At 33.1% G+C, this 22,012-nt stretch overlaps 3 protein-coding genes across 4 annotated transcripts; 1 reads left to right on the forward strand and 2 right to left on the reverse strand.

The window, feature by feature from the left end:
* Window positions 1-1,763: 1,763 nt before the first annotated feature.
* Window positions 1,764-3,807, forward strand: LOC9312898 (UDP-galactose/UDP-glucose transporter 1). Its single transcript, XM_002875100.2, has 7 exons — window positions 1,764-1,985; window positions 2,263-2,360; window positions 2,458-2,588; window positions 2,689-2,719; window positions 2,846-2,949; window positions 3,034-3,155; window positions 3,248-3,807. The coding sequence occupies exons 1-7, from the start codon at window positions 1,882-1,884 to the stop codon at window positions 3,654-3,656; spliced, it is 999 nt and encodes a 332-aa protein (XP_002875146.1). The 5' UTR covers window positions 1,764-1,881; the 3' UTR covers window positions 3,657-3,807.
* Window positions 3,808-4,227: 420 nt separating this feature from the next.
* Window positions 4,228-8,096, reverse strand: LOC9311215 (transcription factor MYB88). 2 transcript variants are annotated; one of them, XM_021025382.1, is made up of 12 exons: window positions 7,949-8,096; window positions 7,462-7,602; window positions 7,315-7,361; window positions 7,149-7,205; window positions 6,971-7,043; window positions 6,842-6,897; window positions 6,558-6,743; window positions 6,272-6,450; window positions 5,996-6,141; window positions 5,723-5,865; window positions 5,293-5,635; window positions 4,228-5,205 (listed from the first exon to the last, which is right to left on the reverse strand). In XM_021025382.1, the coding sequence occupies exons 2-12, from the start codon at window positions 7,561-7,563 to the stop codon at window positions 5,095-5,097; spliced, it is 1,443 nt and encodes a 480-aa protein (XP_020881041.1). In that variant the 5' UTR covers window positions 7,564-7,602; window positions 7,949-8,096; the 3' UTR covers window positions 4,228-5,094. The 2 variants fall into 2 exon arrangements, with proteins under 2 accessions (XP_020881041.1, XP_020881040.1); XM_021025381.1 differs by having other exon boundaries at window positions 7,462-8,096.
* An 11,958-nt stretch (window positions 8,097-20,054) lies between these two features.
* On the reverse strand, window positions 20,055-20,656 carry LOC110228248. The gene is made up of 2 exons (XM_021025002.1): window positions 20,402-20,656; window positions 20,055-20,327 (listed from the first exon to the last, which is right to left on the reverse strand). The coding sequence occupies exons 1-2, from the start codon at window positions 20,588-20,590 to the stop codon at window positions 20,055-20,057; spliced, it is 462 nt and encodes a 153-aa protein (XP_020880661.1). The 5' UTR covers window positions 20,591-20,656.
* Window positions 20,657-22,012: the final 1,356 nt, after the last annotated feature.

Genomic DNA, 22,012 nt, shown 5'->3' on the forward strand with positions numbered 1-22,012 from the left:
CAAAAGCAAAAGATGCATCAAATCTAAAGATTAATTTTGGTAAAAGATTCCATTATTTTTTGTCATTTTTAGATAATGTAAAGATTTGTTAATCAATTCTAAATGGAGTACAGGTGGTTTGGTACTGTTTAATTATAGAAAGAGAGTAGTTAACACGCTTTTGTAATATTTAAATTTCAAGTGTATCAAAACTTTATTCCTATTAACAAAAAAAACTTTATTTCATGCATTGACCCCAAAAAGAATTCCTCTATCAATCACATTATGTTTGACCGACAACTCCAAGAGCTTCTTTGGCCATAGTTTACATTGACACGTGGGGACAATATTCGCATATAAATTATCATAAAGCATCGTACAATTGTAACTTGTAAGTAAAAAGAACAGTAAAAAAAAAAATTGGAATTTAATAGAAGAATCACTAAACAATTTATCAAATGAATAGTTGACCGAAAAAAAAATATCAAAATGTGTTATTCGTCATTCAGTTGTATGGAATTGTGAAAAAAATTCTAAACACAAATCCTGATTCCACTAAAAATTGCCAAAAAAAGACTCATTCACAATTTTAAACATGTAATATACGGATGTTTACGTTTAAATAATAACAAATTTGCAAAGAGCGCTCGAGTACGAGGTCTAGTTTTTTCTCATGTAAGCTTCCAAGTTCCGGAGTGGTTGACTCACGAGGCTAACGTTTTCGAACTAGCTTAATAATAATGGTGTTTTGGTGTAAAAAAAAAAAATAATAACAAATTTGAGTTGGAATATGATGATTATTTTTTGTTTGTAAAACTAGTTTGTATGATGATGACATGCTGATAGTACTAACATAAATAATTAAATGGTCAACACAATTTTAAATTTACCTTTTGAGTGATAACATTTACGGTTGTTACGGTTGTGCCACTCTAATTACTATAATTGTATATTGTCGGCAATTGAATAGCATTACAATATATAACGTCCGTATATTGCAACTTGATATATAAATATCACCAAGTGATTTGTATAAATATCCTAAGGTTAAAAAAAAAAATATATATATATATATATATATCCTAAGGTTTTAACGCGAAGCATGTGAATAGTATAAAAACGACAAAAAGAAGCATTCAATAGTAATCTTTTGACTATTTCAAACTCTTATTATGTATATTTTTTGTCAACCATATTATATTATCTATCCGTTAAGCCATCGATCCATTATGATATTCATGGACTTTAAAAGTACTATACGTAATTTGAGTGCACATTATTTTATTTGCTATCATATTTATACTTTCAATCTTTTCTTTGTCAACAATATTATCATCTTTGCTTTACACAAAAGCGTCTATCTTATCATCTTAGATTTATAAATGTGATTTACTAGTATTTTATCAAAATTCATAAATTGAACATACGAGTTTCTTATTCAGTTTGTCCCCTTGAATGATTCAATCAATACACTTAAATAGAGATTAAAACTCCATCTAAATCAAAGATTAACGACCCTTAATGATGTGACGCTACTTTTTGGTCAACTTTAAAGCACCCACCCACCGAACATGTTGCAACTTATAAAGACTAGCGTGTGGTTTTTACAACAATAAAACGGCGTGTAGTTTCTCTTTCTGTCTCAGACACGGAACCCATTTCACGAGCTGCACGTGGGTGCTTCGTTAACCAATAAGAAACGTTAAGTGAGATCATCAGTCCAGTGATTAGCTTCCACGTGGAACATCGACGTCTATTTTCGCGCCTTTGTAACAATTTCCTCTTCCAAAATCCAAAATCAAACATTTTAGTTTACGATTTTTTCGGATTCGATCAGTGAAATTCGAATCGAAACGGCGCCGGAGGAATCATCGCCGGTGTCGGGGCGTTTCCGGAGCGGCGATGGAGGTTCATGGCTCCGGTTTCCGTCGAATTATGTTATTGGCGTTGTGTATCTCCGGGATCTGGTCCGCCTACATCTACCAAGGCGTTCTTCAAGAGACTCTGTAAGTGCAATTGTTAGGTCAGATCGATTCTCGTCGTCTTCATTGCTCGATTCAGTTTGTTGTTGCGAAATTGTGAGTCATGATTCGCTTGCAAATACACTTCTATATTCGGAATCTGTGGTTTGAATTTCTAGACATAGCTGCCGGAACTTGTTCTTGAACCTTCTGTATACGAATTTCTGTGGTTACCTTAGAATTTCAGTCTTGTCGAAAAATGTCCCTGGAATTTTTAGAGACATATAGCTACAAGGACTAACGAAAATCGTTATCTGATTAGGTCCACCAAGAGATTTGGTCCAGATGAGAAGAGGTTCGAGCATCTTGCATTCTTGAACTTGGCTCAGAGTGTAGTCTGCTTGGTCTGGTCTTATATAAGTGAGCATTTTTCCAATTCCATCTCCATTGCATTGTCGTCGAATACAGAAAAATGTGGCTGAAATTTCGTCTTTGTCTACCATTTGATGATGTCCAGTGATCAAGCTCTGGTCAAGCGCTGGTAATGGTGGAGCACCATGGTGGGCGTATTGGAGTGCCGGCATTACTAATACGATTGGTCCAGCCATGGGAATTGAAGCTTTGAAGTATATCAGTTATCCAGCTCAGGTAACTTTTTACCTCATCAGTAATACTCAGATTATGGTTTTAAACTGTTCTTAGGTAAATGCTGGGTTGAATTCTGAATTTCTGATCTTGCTTACTGTAGGTCCTGGCAAAGTCGTCGAAAATGATTCCAGGTATGGTTGACATCTTCAATCCGTTAACTCCTCAAAAAGTTGATCATGAAACTCTCTTTCTTTCACATTTCTTCTTAAGTTCTCTCGGTTTATCTTATTCATGCTGCTCTATTATTCGTGATGCAGTTATGCTTATGGGGACTTTAGTTTACGGAATAAGATACACTTTCCCTGAGTACATGTGCACCTTTCTTGTCGCGGGAGGAGTATCTTTCTTTGCTCTTCTTAAGGTATCCAACTCTGCTCATAATGTTTTTCAAATTATTGATCATGGCATATGATTAACTAATAAGCTTTTGAATTGTTCTTTTCAGACAAGTTCAAAGACAATTAGCAAGCTAGCGCATCCCAATGCACCCTTAGGCTACGCACTATGCTTCTTAAACCTTGCCTTTGACGGATTCACAAACGCTACCCAAGACTCTATTGCCTCAAGGTATATATGATCTGACATGGAATCGTAACATAAAACTTACAGCTTCCTACTATAAGTCTATAATCATATCACTATACAATGAACTTTGACAGATACCCAAAAACCGAAGCGTGGGATATAATGCTCGGAATGAACTTATGGGGAACAATATACAACATGATATATATGTTTGGATTGCCACAAGGGATTGGATTCGAAGCAATTCAGTTTTGTAAGCTACACCCGGAAGCGGCATGGGACATTCTAAAGTATTGTCTATGTGGTGCCGTGGGACAAAACTTCATCTTTATGACAATAAGTAACTTCGGGTCACTAGCTAACACAACCATAACCACGACCAGGAAGTTTGTTAGCATCGTCGTGTCATCGGTAATGAGCGGAAATCCATTGTCGTTGAAGCAATGGGGATGTGTTTCGATGGTCTTTGGTGGTTTGTCATATCAGATTTATCTTAAATGGAGGAAATTGCAGAGAGTGGAGAAGAAGAAGCAAAAGAGTTGAAGTTTTTCCCTCATATCTCTAAATTACTTTTCAGTTATTGTTAGTTTATGTCACTAGTCAATACAAATAGAGAATCTCAAACCAGATTAGTTAACTGTAAAAGTAACATTACCAATACTAATCAGTAAAATATATGATTTGAATTTTATCAGTTTTGGTTGGTATTCAAGCCACATCACTGTTTTAGCGGTTTAGAGAGGATTTGGGTTTTTGATGTATAAACCAGACTAAAGAAAGATTCTTGGTTGGAGACACCGGTAAGGTTCAACTTTGAAGACATTTGATTTTATCTGAAAACCGGATTAGAAGGAGTACAAACCACAAAAGTAATTGGAGGTTAAAATTTTCAAATTAAAAACAAAAGTTAGAAAGAAAGTGATGATTACGTTTTGTCTTCCACTAACTAACAACTTAAAAACAGCTCCCATTTTATAAGAGAAGCAGATCCAGATCCAATTAAGATAACCTCTTCTTCATTCTGCAACTGTAATCAGTAATCACAGAGGAAGGAGAAGATGATCTTGAAAAATCATAGGTACGTACCTTTATGAATAATGAAACACTTATATAATTCACACCAAAATCAATTCATTTCCACTCATAATAATCTCTTTACAAATCACATGATTCTTCTCAGAAAGGAACAAAGGGAAACGATTTATGACAAACAAACAAACATTTCTTTCTTTTTTCTTTGTTTGTTTTTTTCTTCTCACACCTATGAGAAGTTACACTACACTGTTTTGCTCCAAAACCATACGAAAATCTTTGTTTATCTTTTCTTCTTTCTTTTTCTTCTGTGTATTTTCATTACTGTATATAGAAAGGCGACATGCCTCTCTCTCTGAAGTTGTATTCTTTCTTCTTTTTCCTTTAGTTTTACACTCTGAAACAAAAACTCTATTTTTTTTTATGTAATAATATAGGTTCTGTACAGAGAATCAAGAAAACAACAAATCAAGAATTCATGGGGGAGACAACCCAAGATTATGTATCTGGGTCTGACCCTAGAAGAGGGAGACAAACGAAAGAATTTTTCTTAAGACACACAAATCATGAATGGAAGAAAAAACTCATACTTTTTTTTAGCCCTTTTTATGAAATGGCTTTTGAGTATGATGATGAAAAGAAAACTCTCCTAATGAGTGAGCAAAGGTTTTGGAATCCTGAGTATCTGAGAGAGAAACTCAGTTTATAAGATGGGTCTAGACTTTAGAAATGTTACCTTTAACATTCTAGATTCTAGATTATGAACACTGAGGAAGGAAAAAAATGCAGATCATGGCACGCCCGCTTCACTAAAACTTTTCAGGCCGATATGGCTGCAAACCTATGGAGAAAATCTAAGCAAAAAGAGGGAAGAAATGCAGGTTATGTCCACCTCCATGAGGACATAACCGCGGTTTAGGGGCAGTTTTTTTGGTTTAGAGAGTTTGGTTTACAAGCTATCGAGAAGGACTCTTTTGCAAGGAGGTGGTTGTGAAGGATTAGCACTTGGATATGGAGATGGGGACTCGACACCGAGTGTTTTTAGCAGAAAGTTCCTCTCCTGCAGAAACAGATCAATCAGGTTTCCTTTACTATAAAACTAAACCAGAAAAGTTTCCTCAGTTCAACTAGTTAAGTGAAAGCTTACACTTTCAGAGAATTGTGGGCTTGGGATGCCTGCTGCTAGAGATCTGAACAATGGAGTGACTTGAACAGGTGAGTTAAACTCTTCGTCACCCGGCATGGGCACAATCTCATTTGGGTTCTTTAGGACTTCCTGACATGGTGTGAGTAAATTTACTTGTTCCACAGTTGTATCAGACACAATACCTTTATCTAGTAGTAAATCCCCATCATTTTGTTTCTGCAATGTTGTCTGAGTATCAGACATGGGTTGTTGGGTTTTATCACCAGAAGGATGCGGCATTATGGTTGATCCTGATCCTGAGCTATATTCAGAGCTTGCTGGTGAATCATGGAGATCAGGTTGCCTATCAGTGACAGCAATGGCTGTTTAGACGACCAAAAACCACGAAAAAAAACATAATCATTCATATATGAAAAATTCATTTCAGAACCTCCAAGATGATTGACTATCTTCATTACTAATCCTCAAGTCCTCATCGAGATCTTTAAATTCATCGAGTTGGAAATCGATATCTGGGATTCCATATCTGAATAGATCATTTTCTTTGCTCTTATTCAAGAAATCCTGTAGAACCTGGACATATTAGGAACAACAACAAAAAAAGCTTGTTATTAGAAAAGGATCGTGCAACACTATGGTCAGTTTCAGAAGTTAAATGACAAAATGAGTCGAGAATCACACAGCAGCGCTGCGCATTGTTTACCTTCCAGGCATTCTCCATGCTTTGATCTGTGTTGTCTGCATTAACTTTCTGGGCCAATGAACTGAGAAGCTCAGCTTGTTGCATCAAAGCTGTCACCTTTGGATCATCCTTCTTAAGAAATGCCTCTTGGTTACCTTTATCCTCACCTATTTACCAGAAACACAACTTACCAGAATAAGCAACAACAAGATTTAAATGACTCTCTAAGTTTGCATCTTTATGCATCTTTACAAATGCTATCAGGATAAGCAACAACAGGAAGAAGGTTTTGCGCACCGTCACTCTCTTTTGCATTGCCTGTTTGTTTTTGCTCTTTCGTGCCATCAATACCTGTAGCATTGTGGGCTACTACCGAAAACGGAGGTCTACTCTGTTGAGTCATAGCCGATTCAACCTTTAAATGTGATCTATCTCCATAGCTCTTGATCTCTGTAAGATCTGGAATATGACTTCTCCTGGATAATGAACATTATCACTATAACTCAATATAACAGTTCAAAAAGCTTTCTTCTTTGGATCAATCAACGACCCCCAAAAAGAGAAACCAAAACAAGTTTCTCACCTCATTTTCTTAGTAAGAGGAGATTCACTTTCGGCTTTTCGAGGTGTACTAATACCATCTTGGAACAACAATCTCTTGTTGTTTGAGTTCACACAACAAGCAATCCTGTTCTCTTTCGCCATGGCTTCATGCTTAGCCCTCTTCTTGCACAGTGTAGTAAACCTGTTCTTCACAGCATTATCCGTTCTACACAAACAACAAACAAGAAAGAAAGAATTCTCTAATTTTATATTCATAATAACTTCATTCACTATCAACGCTTGAATCTCTTGGTTTCAATATACCTTCCTGAAACCACTTTTGCTATCTCAGTCCACCTGTTCCCAAACAATCTCTGTGCCTTCAAAACCAAACACACACAAGATCAGGCACAAACTTAATCATCTCTGTATGATTAAAAAAAGATGTCTAACCTCACACAACAGTGTATCTTCTTCAGGGGACCAACCTCCTCTCTTGAAATCAGAGTTTAAGTATGTATACCATCTGCAATAAATAAATAAAAAAACCCACATAATCAGATCAAAACACACACAAAAACTCCACATTAAAAAAAAAAATCATTTTGATTTCCAAAAGATGAAACCAAACCTTCTTCTACACTGCCTTGTGCTCTTATCATTAAACTTGGATGCAATGATCGCCCAACTAAAATCAATCACCACAACAACAAAATCAAAACTTTTCATCAGAATCAATCAACCCAATAGAACAGAAACTAAACCCAGAAATTAAAATTGAAATAAAAAAAACTAACTTTTCAGTTCCAAGTAAACTGATTTGCTTCCTTAGTATATCATCTTCCTGAAAATCTCAAAAACAGAGATTCATCAATAATCAAAAAACAGAGATTGATCAAATATGCTTTGGATTATATAGAGAAGAGAGAAGAGAGAAGAGAGACCTCTGGAGACCAAGTAACAATATGACGCTCCTTCTTCTTGGAATCATCGGAATTAACAAGAATCTTCTTCTTCTTCTTGGTCTGCTTCGTTGTCTCTTCCATTAAAGAAGTTTGGTCTCTTTCTCTCTCTGACGCTCTCGTCTGTAAAAATTTCTTAGTCTAATTGTTAATTTGCTTCGACGCTCCTTCTCCTTTATTATAAAACCCAAAACTATCTCTATCTATCCCACAAAGAAGAGAGACCCCTCCTACTTTTTTTTTTTTTTTCTTATCCGAGAAAAAAAAAACAAACTTTTTCCAGAAAACTAAAAGAAATCAAAAACCCTAAATTTAATTTATAAAAAGGATCTCATTTTTCATCACTACTCGGGAAATTTCTCTGCTTTTATAAACCCTCACGGAGAGATTGAATTGCGACTAAAGAAACGGTAAAAGGGAAAGAGATTTCTTATAGAAAGAAAGAAAAACAAAAGTTGAGATTTTTTACCCAAATTGTGAATCTAGGGATTTTTTTTGAAATTGTCTTTTGATTAAACGATTCATGAACATTGGTTTCGTTTAAAGAAACTTCTCGTTACCATTTGGAACTATAAGAAAATTTGTTCTCATTAGTCATTACTCTTTCTCTCTCTCCTCCACATGATACCTTTTTTGAACTCTCTATTTTTTTTTCTCTATCTCTAGGTTTTTATTTTCAACAGAAAAAAAAAAAAGAGAGAGAGAGAGAGGCCAACACCAACGTATGGATGGGTTTAGTGCGCGGGTATGAAGTGAAGTTTGAAAAATAACGCTGAAATCCATGTGTCCCCTCTTTTTTTATTTTTATGTTGTTTTTTCTATTTTATTTCAAAAATTTTTATTATTATACATCGATTAAGAATGTATTTTTTTCGGTTTAAATGTGAAAATTTGAGATCTATTACGAATGTGTAGGAGAATATATTATAAAGTATAAAATTTTCAAAAACTTGACTTAAGTTACACACAAACGAACGTGGTGATTTTATTATATTACGGTACAGTGTCTAGAGTTTTGTGGGGAATATGATTACTTTTTATGATTCTCCAATTGAATCTAATTTTTTTTTTATATTACAATGATAAGATTTCATTGTTTTTTTATATTACAATGACAAAATCTTGAAGTCTCCCATTTTCTAAAACTTTACATTTTCTTTTATTATTCGAGTTTTAAACCTATTATTTTTCTTTAGCCATTTTGTTTGGTTTTATCTCCATTTTTTTTTTATGTACAACAAATTTCAAGCTAAGTTTAATTAGGGTTTGATCGATTATCTAGTTTGAAATCTGAAACTAATATACGAAATAAATAAATAAATTTGGATTTGAACAATTTTTGCAAGGAGATTTGACAATGTTGTTGTTGTTGTTTTGTTAAAAGAGTATACGACAATTTACGTGACTCAACCATCGACCATTCCTTTCTGTTTCAATTCTTTTGTGCCTTACTTTTTATTTTCTTATATATTCTTTAAAAATTATAACTATAGTTTTGATTTTTGGAAATTAAAAATATAATTCATGCAATATGAGCTGCTTCAGTTAAACTTAACGGAACTAGAACTTATTTTTGGCAATTACATATGTAACTCAAACCTTTATTACACAAAACAAATCTAGAGAATGAATATAAGTATTTATTTTAGTTGGACTTGTGTTTTAGTATGGGTAAATCCCATGAGATAAGATAATTAATCATTATATTATTGTACCTTGGTTAAAACTAAAAAATTAGTTTGGGATTAGTTCAAAGTTTGACCGGAAGGTTTGCAGTGCACGTGAGAGTGAGCGCGTGGTGTTTGAGATTCAGTCATTAACGGATTTAAGAGCAACCCCAATGAATGAGTCCTTAAAAGGATCCTTAAACATATTTTAATCTTACTTTACAACAATTTTTAAGTTAAGAAATTTTGATGAATCCTTAAAATTTTCTTTGTCCAATGGTGAGTCCTTAACTAGGTTTCTTAAAAAAAATATTTTTTTTTTAAAATGAAAAATTATAAACATTTTTATATGATAAAACTTAATAAATATTACAAATTCCTAAGAATTTTAAACATAGAAAGCATAAAAGCAAAAAAAAAAAAAATACAAAAAAAAAAACGGAATAACGAGTAGTCGTTAGCTTAGTTTATGCCAAATTGTCGCCAAATATGCTCAACCAAATCAGCTTTCAGTTGTTCATGTTTAGTCCGATCTCGTATTTCGGATCGAGTGGCCATCATATTACCCAGATTTGAAGGCATTTCTGTAGAGTATGTGAAATCCACTTGTGAAGATGTGGTTGATTCCGGGTGTTGGAATTCGGTGACATCAAACTGAGTGTACCCATCTCGTTCATCCTCTACTATCATATTATGAAGAATTATACATGCTCGCATAATCTTTGCTATTTTTACCTTAGCCAAATTAGACCCGGATCTTTTACAATGGCAAATCGAGCTTGCTAAACTCCATAAGCACGTTCAACATCTTTGCGGCAAGCCTCTTGATTTGTAGCAAATAAAGAAGCTTTTTGACCTTGTGGAATAGAAATAGATTGGATAAATGTAGCCTATTTAGGATAAATGCCATCTGTGAGATAGTAAGCCAAATGATAGTCGTTCCCGTTGACTACGTATTTCACTTTCGGAGCTTTACCTTGTAATATATCATCAAAAACTGGTGATCGATCAAGAATATTTATATCGTTTAAGGTACCTGGAGGTCCAAAAAACGCGTGCCATATCCAAAGATCTTGGGAAGCAACAGCCTCTAAAACGATTGTTGGTTTGCCGGATCCACGTGTATATTGCCCTTTCCAAGCTGTGGGGCAATTCTTCCACTCCCAATGCATACAATCTATGCTTCCTATCATCCCGGGAAATCCACGTCCCGCTCCAATATGGAGTAGTCGTATAAGATCTTCTCGTGTGGGTCTTCTTAAGTACTCATCTCCGAACAAATAGATGATTCCATCAACAAAATGGTGTAAACATGACATCGAAGTACTTTCACCAATTCGTAGATATTCGTCAACCGCATCAGCCGCATGACCATATGCCAACATACGAATTGCTGCTGTAGCCTTCTGTAGTGCCGAGAAACCGAGCCTTCCGGTAGCATCTCTTTTTTGTTCAAAGAATGGAACTTCATTGGAGAGTCGATCAACAATACGCATGAACAAGTGCTTGTTCATTCTGAAACGGCGTCGAAATATATGCGGAGGGAATGTTGCATCTTCAGAGAAATAGTCGTTCCATAACTGGATGTGACCTTGTTCACGCTCTCTTTCAATATATGCTCGTTTTTTTTTTTTCTTGACTTGTTGTTGTTGACGATCACCATAATTCTCTAATGTTTCGTCGATATATTGATCAAATTTATCGTTCAACATTTCGTTGAGATTATAATTTGAAGAAGATCCCATTTATCTAAAAAAGAATTTGTTATGAATCGTAGTAAAAAAGAGAATTTGTTTTCGAGAAAAAAAGATAGTGTTTTGTAGAAGAAGAAGAAGAAGAATAAGAATTGGTGATGGTGTTTTGAAGAAGGAGAAGATTAAGATTGTTTTCCCCAAACGATTGTTTTATAGAGAAATAGTGTTTTGGAGAAAAGAGATATGTTGTTTTGGAGAAGAAGAAGAAGAAGAATAAGATTGTTTTGGGAAAGAAGAAGAGGAGTGTTCGGTTTAAATATGAAGAGAAACTAAAGAAACATAATTTGAAAATAAAAGTATCAAACAAACTAAATTACAAGTCTGAATATTGTCGGCACAAAAATACAAAATACTAGTGTCATGTGTAGAAGAGATGTCGACACAAAAACACAAAACAACTCTGTCTCACTGTTGTCTACTACAAGTGAAGTCGGCACTAAATCACAAAAGCATTGGTGTCACATGTGTCTCTTACTCGGCTCACCTGCAAAATTGTTAATAAGAGAAGTCATCAGACCAAACACATCTAATAAAAACATCATACACAAACCAGAAACTTAAAACAGAAGCACAAAACATTCAGAAACTTTAAGACTATTAATAGAACATGCTTACACTTAAAACTGAACAACAAACTTCATTCAGTTTAAGTTAACATTCAAGTTAGTTCAGTTTAAGTCAACATTCAGTTTAAGTTAACATTCAAGTTAGTTTAGTTTCAGTTGAAGACAAGCATACTTAGCTTAAACAGAAATCATTTCATTAATACCAAAACACATTCAGACATACTTCAAACATAAACTAAAGACATAGTTAAACTTAAAACAGATAATTAAAACATACTTCGCTTAAATAGAACATAAAAACAAACTTAAGCTTAGGACAACAAATCCATTATGAGCTTGTTCTTAAGAGTCATCTCTATGTCAGTTAGACGATCACCATAATTCTCTAATGTTTCGTCGATATATTGATCAAATTTATCGTTCAACATTTCGTTGAGATTATAATTTGAAGAAGATCCCATTTTTCTAAAAAAGAATCGTAGTAAAAAAGATAGTGTTTTGTAGAAGAAGAAGAAGAAGAATAAGAATTGGTGATGGTGTTTTGAAGAAGGAGAAGATTAAGATTGTTTCCCCAAACGATTGTTTTATAGAGAAATAATGTTGACTGGCATAGAGCATGAGGCCTGTGCAGAGCCGTCCTCAAACCTCTTCCTCTTTGCTGACCCACTGTCTTTACTTGTTGATGATCCGCACCACTTCTGATCATGGCGAAGCTCCCTCCAAGCATGCTCAAGTGTGAACTTCGCCTTGTGATCATTGTAGAAGATCTGGTGAGCCAAGTTCACCACATCATTCTCATTCTGGCCACTGGTCTGCTGTTTGGTTGCAGCCTCATAGCTTCCTACAAACTTACAGACTCCCTCATTTATCTTTGCCCACCTTTGTTTACAGCATAATGGAGCTCTCTTTTGCAGACCTCTCAGCTTGGGACTTGCTGCAAAGTAGTCTGCAATGCGTTGCCAGAAAGCTGTGGCTTTTTGCTCATTGGAGACAACAGCATCCTTGGAGGTGTTGAGCCAGGCACTAATGAGAATCACATCTTCTGTTGGTGACCATTTACGTCTTGATTTGCGGTCTGCAACAGGCTCTTCAGCAGGCGCTGGAGCTTGATTTGGGTCAATCCAAGGTGCACTAAATGAAAAACCAGCATACTGATTTGGTGGAGGCATGGGGTTATCTTGTTGAGAACTTAAGAGGTTTAAAAAGCTTGAAGGATTGGTATATGGATTCCTTGAATCCATATCAAAATGTTTCTGGTTTGTGTTAAAAGGAGAAGATAAGAGCTGTGGTTTTTGCTTTAAGAAGACAATGAAGAAAAGAGGATTATGGTTCAATGTTTAATAGAGTTGCGGATGTTAAAGAGGAGTGAATATGGTTAGGTTTGAATTAACTAGAGCTGAAGCTATTAAAAAAGCTTCAGTCTTAAGTTGAAGTGATGGTTAGCTGTTAACTTTAAGCAATGAATGACATACACTTTAACCTACTCTCAACCATGCAAGATAACAGAGACTTTAACCTACTTTAACAGAGATCATAACTATGATAATGATCATATCTAACCTAATCTAATCACAGACTCTCAACCATGCAAGATAAATCAAAGAGAAGCAATCATTGACAGAGATCATAACTATGATAATGATCATATCTAACCTAATCTAATCACAGAGAGCAATCAATCGAAGAGATGCAATCAAAGAGAAGCAATCAATGACATACTAATAACTATGATTTAGACTCCTCAGACTTTAACCTACAACAAGTCATAATCATTTATCACAATGCATTCATTTAAAAACTGAACTCTAGATTCTGGATTCATTTATCAAATGATGGTTTATATTAGTCAAGTTTTAAATCTAGATTCTGCATTGTTGGACAGACTCAACTACTTTTAAAATTACATTAGGAAACACAAACACAAACACAAAGACAATGTTTAATAGAGTTTGAAATCAAGTTTTAAATTACTTCGAAATGGATTATAGTACAGAAGCCAGAACAACACACATACCTGACCACCACGATTTATTCTCTGAGAGTTAGGAAACACAAACTTCAATTCCTGCAACAGAAACCACACAATCAAAGGTCATAAATCAAAGAAAAGGCACAAATCACTAACTTTGGTGGATCAGCAGATTTTTTTACACGAATCAAGATCAAATACAAAACTTTAATCTCAGATTATGTATTCAATAACCCAAATTAACAGATTAAGAGACTCATTATCTATTCAAAAACCCAAAATTGCGTTTACCAATCAAAAACCCTAATTTCTAGCAAAACAAATCTCATATCACAAACCCTAATTTTGTTAACATCTAAATAACCCTAATCAAATCATACAATAAAAAATATACAGAGAGATTCGTACCGTGAGGAAGCGTTTGGAGCCACTAGAATCGCCTTTCTCTCCGATTTAATTTTCAGAACCTATTGATTAGGTCAACGAACTACTGTTGGTGACCACGCCGACGGTGGAAATGAGTATCACGGCTTACTGTGTACAAAGGCTTCGCCATTTACTTCCGATTTGATAATCAAAATCGCCGGAATTGAAGATTTGGTGAGTTTCGCCGTCGGAGAAAACAAAAAGAAGAGAGAGAGGGTCGAGAAGAGAGAGAACTGAAACGCGAAAGAACAATTGTTTTTGTTTATCTCACAATTCTTGCCAATAAAATGATGCCACGTAGCACCTCTTGCAGCAACAAAAAAACCTTAAATTAGGAACGTACCTTGGCTTTTATTTATGTTTGGATTTATTTTTGGGGCTTATATTACAAGAAACTATTGGTAGAACCTTTAAGGTTCTCCCATTGTTGTTGCTCTAAGTTGTTTATCTTTACTTCTTCTTTATATATATATACTAGTAAACGTTTATTTTATTTTTAGAATCTGACTAATTTAAACGCAGCAGGTGCGGTTAAAATTGTGGGAATTTATAGAAATAGACGGTTGCGGTTTCAATCATTATAAAACATTTAATAAAGAGACTAAATAGACGAACATAATTAAAAAAATTATTCCAAATATATTGAACTAACGTACGGTTCAAACTTCACAAAATAAACTAAGAAATAATCTTCTGATGAGTAAGGTTTCAATTCATTTTGGAGTAATAATTACATATACTAGATTGACGAACGTGGATACGTAAAACCATTCCAAACATATCGAGTCTTTTTGAACCACATTTGACTCTAATTTAGTTTTTTTTTTTTTTAATTATAAGACATAGGTGTTTTTCTCTAGGTCAAAGACTTCTTATTGGTATAGCATTTTCTACTAAGGTTCGAATGCTTTATATGCAGCAATTGCTAGGGTTTGTGGAAATAAACATTTTAGTTATAATTCACTACAAGAAAAATTGTATATTCCAACGGACATATTAATCAGTAATTCGTGGGAAATATAGGTTTGCAATAAATTTCCAATAGAACATACATTTGTTGGAATATGATCGTTGGAAACCAGTATTTGTCGAGAATTTGTTAGAAATATTTCCGTCAAATACTTTTTGTTAGTAATCTGTTAAAACTTTCTGATGAATTATTTGTTGGAATTATGTTGGAATTTAGTTGGAATTTAGCGTAGAGTTTCCAACGAATTGTTGTTCCATCAAATATATTGTTAGAATGTTATCACTAGTTTGCGACAAATATTCAACAAATCAGATAGTTAATTTGTTAAAAATTACTCATAATATATGTGGGAAATTTCTTGATAAATTTTATTAAAAAATAATTTAAAAATAATATATTGTAATAAATATTTGATTTATATAAATATTATAAATAAATTATTATATAAATTTTAATTTTGATTACATTTATTAATTAGACAAATATAAAAATATTTATATTTGGTAATTTAAAGGTTTATTAAAATCTGAAATATCCTTATTGGATACTTCTGAATTTTTTCAAATATTACTGTTGCTATAATTGGATAACAAATGATTTTACAAAATATGAAGACATAATACTAATATATATAGCAAATATATATTGCTTCTTTATCCCTTTCTTTCGATGTGGGATGTGGGAGGTGGGAGATGTCTACGTGCATCAGTGCATGTCTTATTAGACATGCTATTATTATGTTCTCAACTAATTATATTGGTTTGGCTAATTAATATTTTAGCCAGTTAGTGTTAATTATTACAAATTTTATTGATGAAAATTAGTTTTATTTAATAGCAAATGATTTAACTAATTCAAATTAAGATAAGATAATATTATTATTTGTCACAAAATCATCAGAAATATTTTCCAACAAATATTTTGTTAGTAATTTCCAACAACTTAAAAGTTATTGCTTCTATCCAACAATATATAATATTTGTTGGAAAATTCCAATAATATTCATACAAATTATACAACGTAATTACCACAACTAAAATTTGTTGGAAATTTGTAATGAATTTCCAACGATATAATATTTGTTGGAGATTTTCAACGATTTTCCTACAAAGTATGCGATGTAATTGTCACAATTATAATTTGTTGCAAATTTGCACTGAATTTCCAACAATCTAGTATTTGTTGGAAAATTTCCACAATTTTTCTATAAATTATGTGATGTACTTGCCACAACTTAAATTTGTTGGAAATTTACAATAGATTTCTAACAAATATAATAATAAACGTAATTTTATGGGATATTCATTGGAAATTTCCAACAAAATCCGATTGTTAGAAACATTTGTTGGAATATGCCATGTTTTCTAGTAGTGTAAACATCATCATGAAACAGTTTATACAACTAGTGTAAAGATTATACGATGGTTATAAACCGCGTTTAAAGTTCTATATACCATACTAGCTTTTTAAAAAAATTGTTTATAACTAGTTAGTGTAGTCATGTTATTAACCACTTGTCCGATTTTTGATAGGATCCTTTTTATTTTCTAAATTATAATCATTATCTACTCGAAAAATAATCAGAGATGACAACGGATGATTCATGTGTGAGCCTCAACGACCCTCTTTCTCCGCTATTCTTCTACATATGTAACGCAAATAATTAATAATCATTCATAGAAATAATTCTATGTCTTACATCACAAATTATTAGACTTTTAGACGCTGGAAAGTTGCAACAAAACTTGGCGTTTTACAAACTTCGAACAACCCGATCAGGAATCTCAATTTACATGCAATGTTTTATTTATTCAAACATTATTTAGTTAACTGAACAACTTTGGAGATACGTACCTTGTTGGCTTGTTTGTTGCCATCACCACAAGATTCCTATACTAAAACAAGATAAGATTCGCGTTTGAACAAAAAAACAAAACAAAAATCTTGGAGCCCTCGTGATATCGTTGTCTCTATCATAAATGGTAACTACTACTCCATTCCTTTTCTTCAAAAAAAAAAAAAAAACTACTACTCCATTCCTAAAATATTGATTTTCTAGATTTTTCACACAAGACATAATAAAGTTTTAATTTTTTAATTAGTTTAAAATTGCTTTATGAGTGAAAAGAGAAAATTTAGACAATTACTTACATGACATGTGGCAAAAAGTATAAAGTAAAAAATCATTTTAATTTTTTAATCTAGAAAATCAATTTTTTAGGAACAAAACTAAAACTCAAAGCATCAATTTATTAGGAAAAGAGGGAGTAATAACTCTGCATATACGATTTTCTTAGGTTCCCAAGGGATTGAAACACTGGGTCACGTTTTTTTTTAAGTTTTTCTTTTTAAAAAAACATGATTTCACTAATTTTTTATCATTCAGAATATTTATCAAATTTTAATGCTTTTATGTTTTTACGGTTTTAAAAAAAAAGTGATTCCGCTATATATTACTAGCATATTAAAAAAAAACAACTTATTTAATCTAGTAAAAATAGTTTTTAGCCTTTTTAATCAATTTATAAAGAAAATTTGGGTTTCTAATAATTATTCGGTTATTTCGTTATTGTATTATTTATCTGATATATAAGTTAGAGTCCAAATCTTTAACATCTGTAAAAATAGTAGACTAATTTGACATCGGTAAAGTCCAGGAACCGAAGACTGGAGTATCTAGATGCAGAAAATGAGGAAAAAATTTCCACCATGTTCAAATTAGAATAAGAAATTAAGAACATGACACCTTTATACGCAAATATAAATCGGTCCGAAAATTGAGACAATATCTGAGAGATTCAGACTCACACCAACTGTATATACTATATTCGATCATTTATTGTAGTTGAATAGAAGTTGGGTACATAGTAGTCAATATTGGTGGCTTATATTTAATAACTAAACTATACGTTACCGTACAACTAGAAACAAAACCGTAAGACTTTTCACGAAATCGAATTTTCCTTGTTCTATTGACTTTTTTGCTAATAAATAAATTCAATGTGTATTGCTTAGAAAAGCTTGCAATATTTCAATATTTCAAAAGTCTGACTTCGATCTAAAAACTTGACGTACCTACAGCCTACAAAGTCTATTTTATTTAAGAACCCGGACTTAGTTATATATTATTAAAAAAATTTTTTAACTAACTATAACTATTTGGTTGAAGAGAAAATGATTTTTAGTTTCAAGATTTATCAGCATACAAGAATAAATGAAAATGTCACTATTTAGATTAGCAAAATTTCTTGTCCGTTTTTAGTATTGGTTCATGTAGTTCAAGTGAAGAAAGTGAGAGATTAGTTAAACTTCTTTCGTGAATCATAAATGTTCTCATATGATATTAATGGTACACCAAGTTGATCCCACATGACATACATTAATTATTTCCAAAAAATAACCAACACTGTCATTTTCTTTCAAGCAACCTACCCGAAAGATTCACTTCTCCACCACCTTTTACTACTTGAATCAACTCGATGGCTACAAGCGAAAGATCATGCAACTTTGGATGTCGTTCGATTTGGTATAACGTTTCAAATTTCTTGTGAGTGAGCTACTAATACTATCGAATATCGACTTGTTACTTCATTGAGTTCTTTTAGATTCTTAATTAGACTTCATAAGTTCAAATATCCAGATACATCTATATACAATATGGTGTTATCATCGTCATTGAGTTCTTTTAGATTCTTATTTATAAAAGTAATTACGATCGAGAAGACCACATATTTGGAAAGGCATTATGAAAACATATATGCTATCGTTTTGTAAGCATTATACAGGCCATTCCGATGTTGTCAAAGCCCTTAATCGTGATTAGAAATTGTGCTCCTCTTATTTATTATTCGAAACGTGAAAAGGTCAAACTCTAACTGGTGCAAAAGAAAGAATGTCAACAACTTTTAATTTAGGGATGGCAACAGTTTTAATTTAGTTAAATTAAGTATTAAAGAACTCAATTTTTTATTTTATAAAGTTTGAACTTTTCACGAGAATTTGGTACGTATCAAAATTCTAATCAGATACATGTTAAATTAAATATTGAAGAATTCGTTTTTATTATATAAAATTTGATATAAAAAATATAATTTATGAGATTACAATATTTTAAAATACGTGAAGTGATCTTGGTCTAGTGGCAAATGATAAGTCCACAGAAGACAGACACCATCACACCAGGGATCGAGTTCCCGACTCTACAATTTAATTGTAGAAATTAGGCTAATGGGCCGGCCAGTTGTAGCCCAAATGTTGACAAAAAAAAAAAAAAAATTTAAAATACTTAAAATTATTACTATAGGCGACAATTAAAATATTATAGCCATAATATTTAGGATCCTAAGCCATTGCTTATCGTTGGACCAGTAATTGATTGTGTGTATTAGTTTCTAATAGGAGTGAACCCATAAGATTTAGGACCCTAAACTATTGCTTATCCATTTATCCATGGACCAACCATTGATTATGTGTATAAGTGTATTAGATTTTGATAAAAGTGAACCCATAAAATTTAGGACCCTAGGCCATTAGTAAATTCCGACAAACCAAATAGTCGGAAATTCGTCGGAAACGTCCATTTACACCCAGTTTGTCGGAATTTTCTGGTCGGAAAACAATATTCGTCGGAAATTCGTCAGAAATTTCTGTCGAGATGAGTTGTCGGAAAATTCGTCGGAAATATTTGTTGGAAAATCGTCGGAAATGTTCGTCGAAAGCCCGTCGGAAAGGTGTCGGAAATGTCCGTCGGAATAGCGACGGAAAATTTCCGACGATATCCCGACGGCATATTCCGACGCCATTCCGAGGAGATTCCTAGAAACGACGCCGCAAGATCGAGTACGATTCCGAAGATTTTCCGACCAAAATCGTCGGAAGTTCGTCGGAACGTTCCGACAAATTTCCGACATAATATAATAATATATTTAATAGTTTCCGACGAATTTCCGACAAATCGTATTTTTTATTATTTTCCGATGAATTTCCGACGAAATATTATATTTTATTAAAAATATTTATATTTTATTGTTAATTAATATAATTAATTAAATTAAATAATATTAATTTAATTTAATTGTAATAATTCAATAAAACAAACACAAATATTATATAAAAACATAAATAAACATGATTAAATAAAATAAAATTCACCACATAATATAAAAAACATAATTAAACATTAATAAGTTCTTAAACAACTAAAAATTATTACAAACACGAATATTATATATTATCAAATAGATTGTCAACGTTGTTTGTTTCATTTTCATTTCCGGGTTGATCTTGGCGAGAAGGCGGAACGAGGTCGGGATGAAGACGGGCCATCATATCCATCCAAAACTTACAATCTTTTAATTGAATCTTCAACTCTTTCATTTCGGCTGCGTTTTCTTGACAATTCACGTGTGCATGTGAATATGACGAACTTCCGCCCATGTCTTCGTCAAACGGAATGGAACCAAATCCAAATCTACGTCCTTTTTTAACTTCAACTTGCTATTATAATGAAAATGTTGTTAGGAAATAAAACATATTATCTAAATTATAATATTTTAATTACTATTACTTACCGATCGGAAAATATCGTTTTTTTCTGCTTGGGTGAGTTGATAATCATCAGGCGTGTCCTCATGTTGACTCAATTGTGTGAGTTTCTCTTTCTCCATCTCCCGACATCGACGAGCTATTGCCTCAGCTTTTTTATCAACAAATGTCCCGTCCGATTTCCGTTTGTGAGTCTCCTCCATGAATGTCACCATATCGGGAAACTCACCGGTTTCGGGATTACGCTTGCATTTAAAATATTTATTAGTTAAAAATTTACAATAAAATTTATTATGATGCCAATTGAAATGTAAAAAATTTAAATTTTTATTTACCATTTTTTCCTTTTTCCGGACATATGGCATTGATCCACAAGTATGTTTAGCCATGCCATAGCCTCCGCGTTCACTCTTGCGATTTTGAGAATTAGTTTCACTACGGGATTTATTATGCTCTTGTAACCAATATGCAATAAGCCCTTGCCAAACGTTTTCTCGCATCTATTTTGGCTTTTCTTTCTCGTTAAGCCATTTCTTTTTCCATTCATAAACATAATCCAATAAACGACTCCCACATATCTCCTCAAATATTTCTTGTACTTCGGCCGTAAGACCATAATCCCAATAAAATTTTTGCTACAATGTTAAAAAAATTAAAAAATATATTTTTAGTGTTGTAAAATTTTAAAATTTAATTTTTTTAGCTAAAATTATAAACAAACTAAATAAAGCATATATTTTATTTTAATAAACTAACCGCAAATACCTTAAACCAACGTTTCTTTGTGTCTCCGGAGACCGACGTAAAATTCGAAGCAGGATCGGGGAAATCGCTCTCCATGATTTTCTTGATAATCTTTGTGAATCCTTTATCGAATCCATACCTATAAATACCAAATTATTTAATTGAGATTATCTACGTAAAACTATAAATTAAATAATACAATTTCTTACCAAGATGTTCCGTTCATACGGCTTGGGTCGATCTTTTTCAATTTATCTCGACCCGGAACACGGAGTAATTGGTCGAGCGTCATAGAATCGAGTGGATTTGCATCATCATTCCGTGTAGGCATCGCCGATGGTTCCGTCTCCGGAACTTCCGTGTCCTCCATGGGAAAATCATTCGGTGGTTGGGTATCGGAACCAAGATTCAAATCCGGAGCAAACCCACGTTCATTACAATACGCCAAATATCCACTCCACGATCCATTTTCCATCTCCTTAATCAAATAAAAAATATATAATTAGTCTTTTGAATTTTATAAACAAAATTATGAAGAAAATAAAACTAAACATCTTACCTTAACGTTTGTTTCTCACAGAGAGAGATAAGAAATTTGTAGAGAGATTTTATAGTTTTTATAGAGTGAGAAGTGTGTAAGAGGTGAAAATCTATGAGTCGTATATATATAACAATTTCCGACGACCATATTTGTCGGAAATTCGTCGGAAACAATGCAGCGGGAATTTCAAACCAATTAACATTCCCTCTACATTTACGAGATGCGCGAGATTTAAAGTCCAATTTCCGACAAATATGGTCGTCGGAAATTCCGTCGGATATTGGGCATTAAATCTATTGCCGTTTACTTTTCCCGAGCGTCAGATAAATTAATGTAACTAATTCCGACGGAT

This window comes from Arabidopsis lyrata, assembly GCF_000004255.2.
Source record: "Arabidopsis lyrata subsp. lyrata unplaced genomic scaffold ARALYscaffold_5, whole genome shotgun sequence".
In the NCBI taxonomy this organism is placed as follows: domain Eukaryota; kingdom Viridiplantae; phylum Streptophyta; class Magnoliopsida; order Brassicales; family Brassicaceae; genus Arabidopsis; species Arabidopsis lyrata.

Bases quoted from the DNA above. Each gene is read 5' to 3' on its own strand.
- LOC110228248 (XM_021025002.1), bottom strand. From the start codon at position 20,590: ATGGTGACATTCATGGAGGAGACTCACAAACGGAAATCGGACGGGACA. The intron at 20,328-20,401 runs GTAAGTAATAGT...TCATTATAATAG, and splicing joins AAAACGATATTTTCCGATCG to CAAGTTGAAGTTAAAAAAGG.
- LOC9311215 (XM_021025382.1), bottom strand. From the start codon at position 7,563: ATGGAAGAGACAACGAAGCAGACCAAGAAGAAGAAGAAGATTCTTGTT. The intron at 6,898-6,970 runs GTTAGACATCTT...TTGGTTTTGAAG, and splicing joins AAGATACACTGTTGTGTGAG to GCACAGAGATTGTTTGGGAA. The intron at 5,206-5,292 runs GTAAGCTTTCAC...CTGTTTCTGCAG, and splicing joins GCCCACAATTCTCTGAAAGT to GAGAGGAACTTTCTGCTAAA.
- LOC9312898 (XM_002875100.2), top strand. From the start codon at position 1,882: ATGGAGGTTCATGGCTCCGGTTTCCGTCGAATTATGTTATTGGCGTTG. The intron at 2,950-3,033 runs GTATCCAACTCT...TGTTCTTTTCAG, and splicing joins CTTTCTTTGCTCTTCTTAAG to ACAAGTTCAAAGACAATTAG. The intron at 3,156-3,247 runs GTATATATGATC...GAACTTTGACAG, and splicing joins CAAGACTCTATTGCCTCAAG to ATACCCAAAAACCGAAGCGT.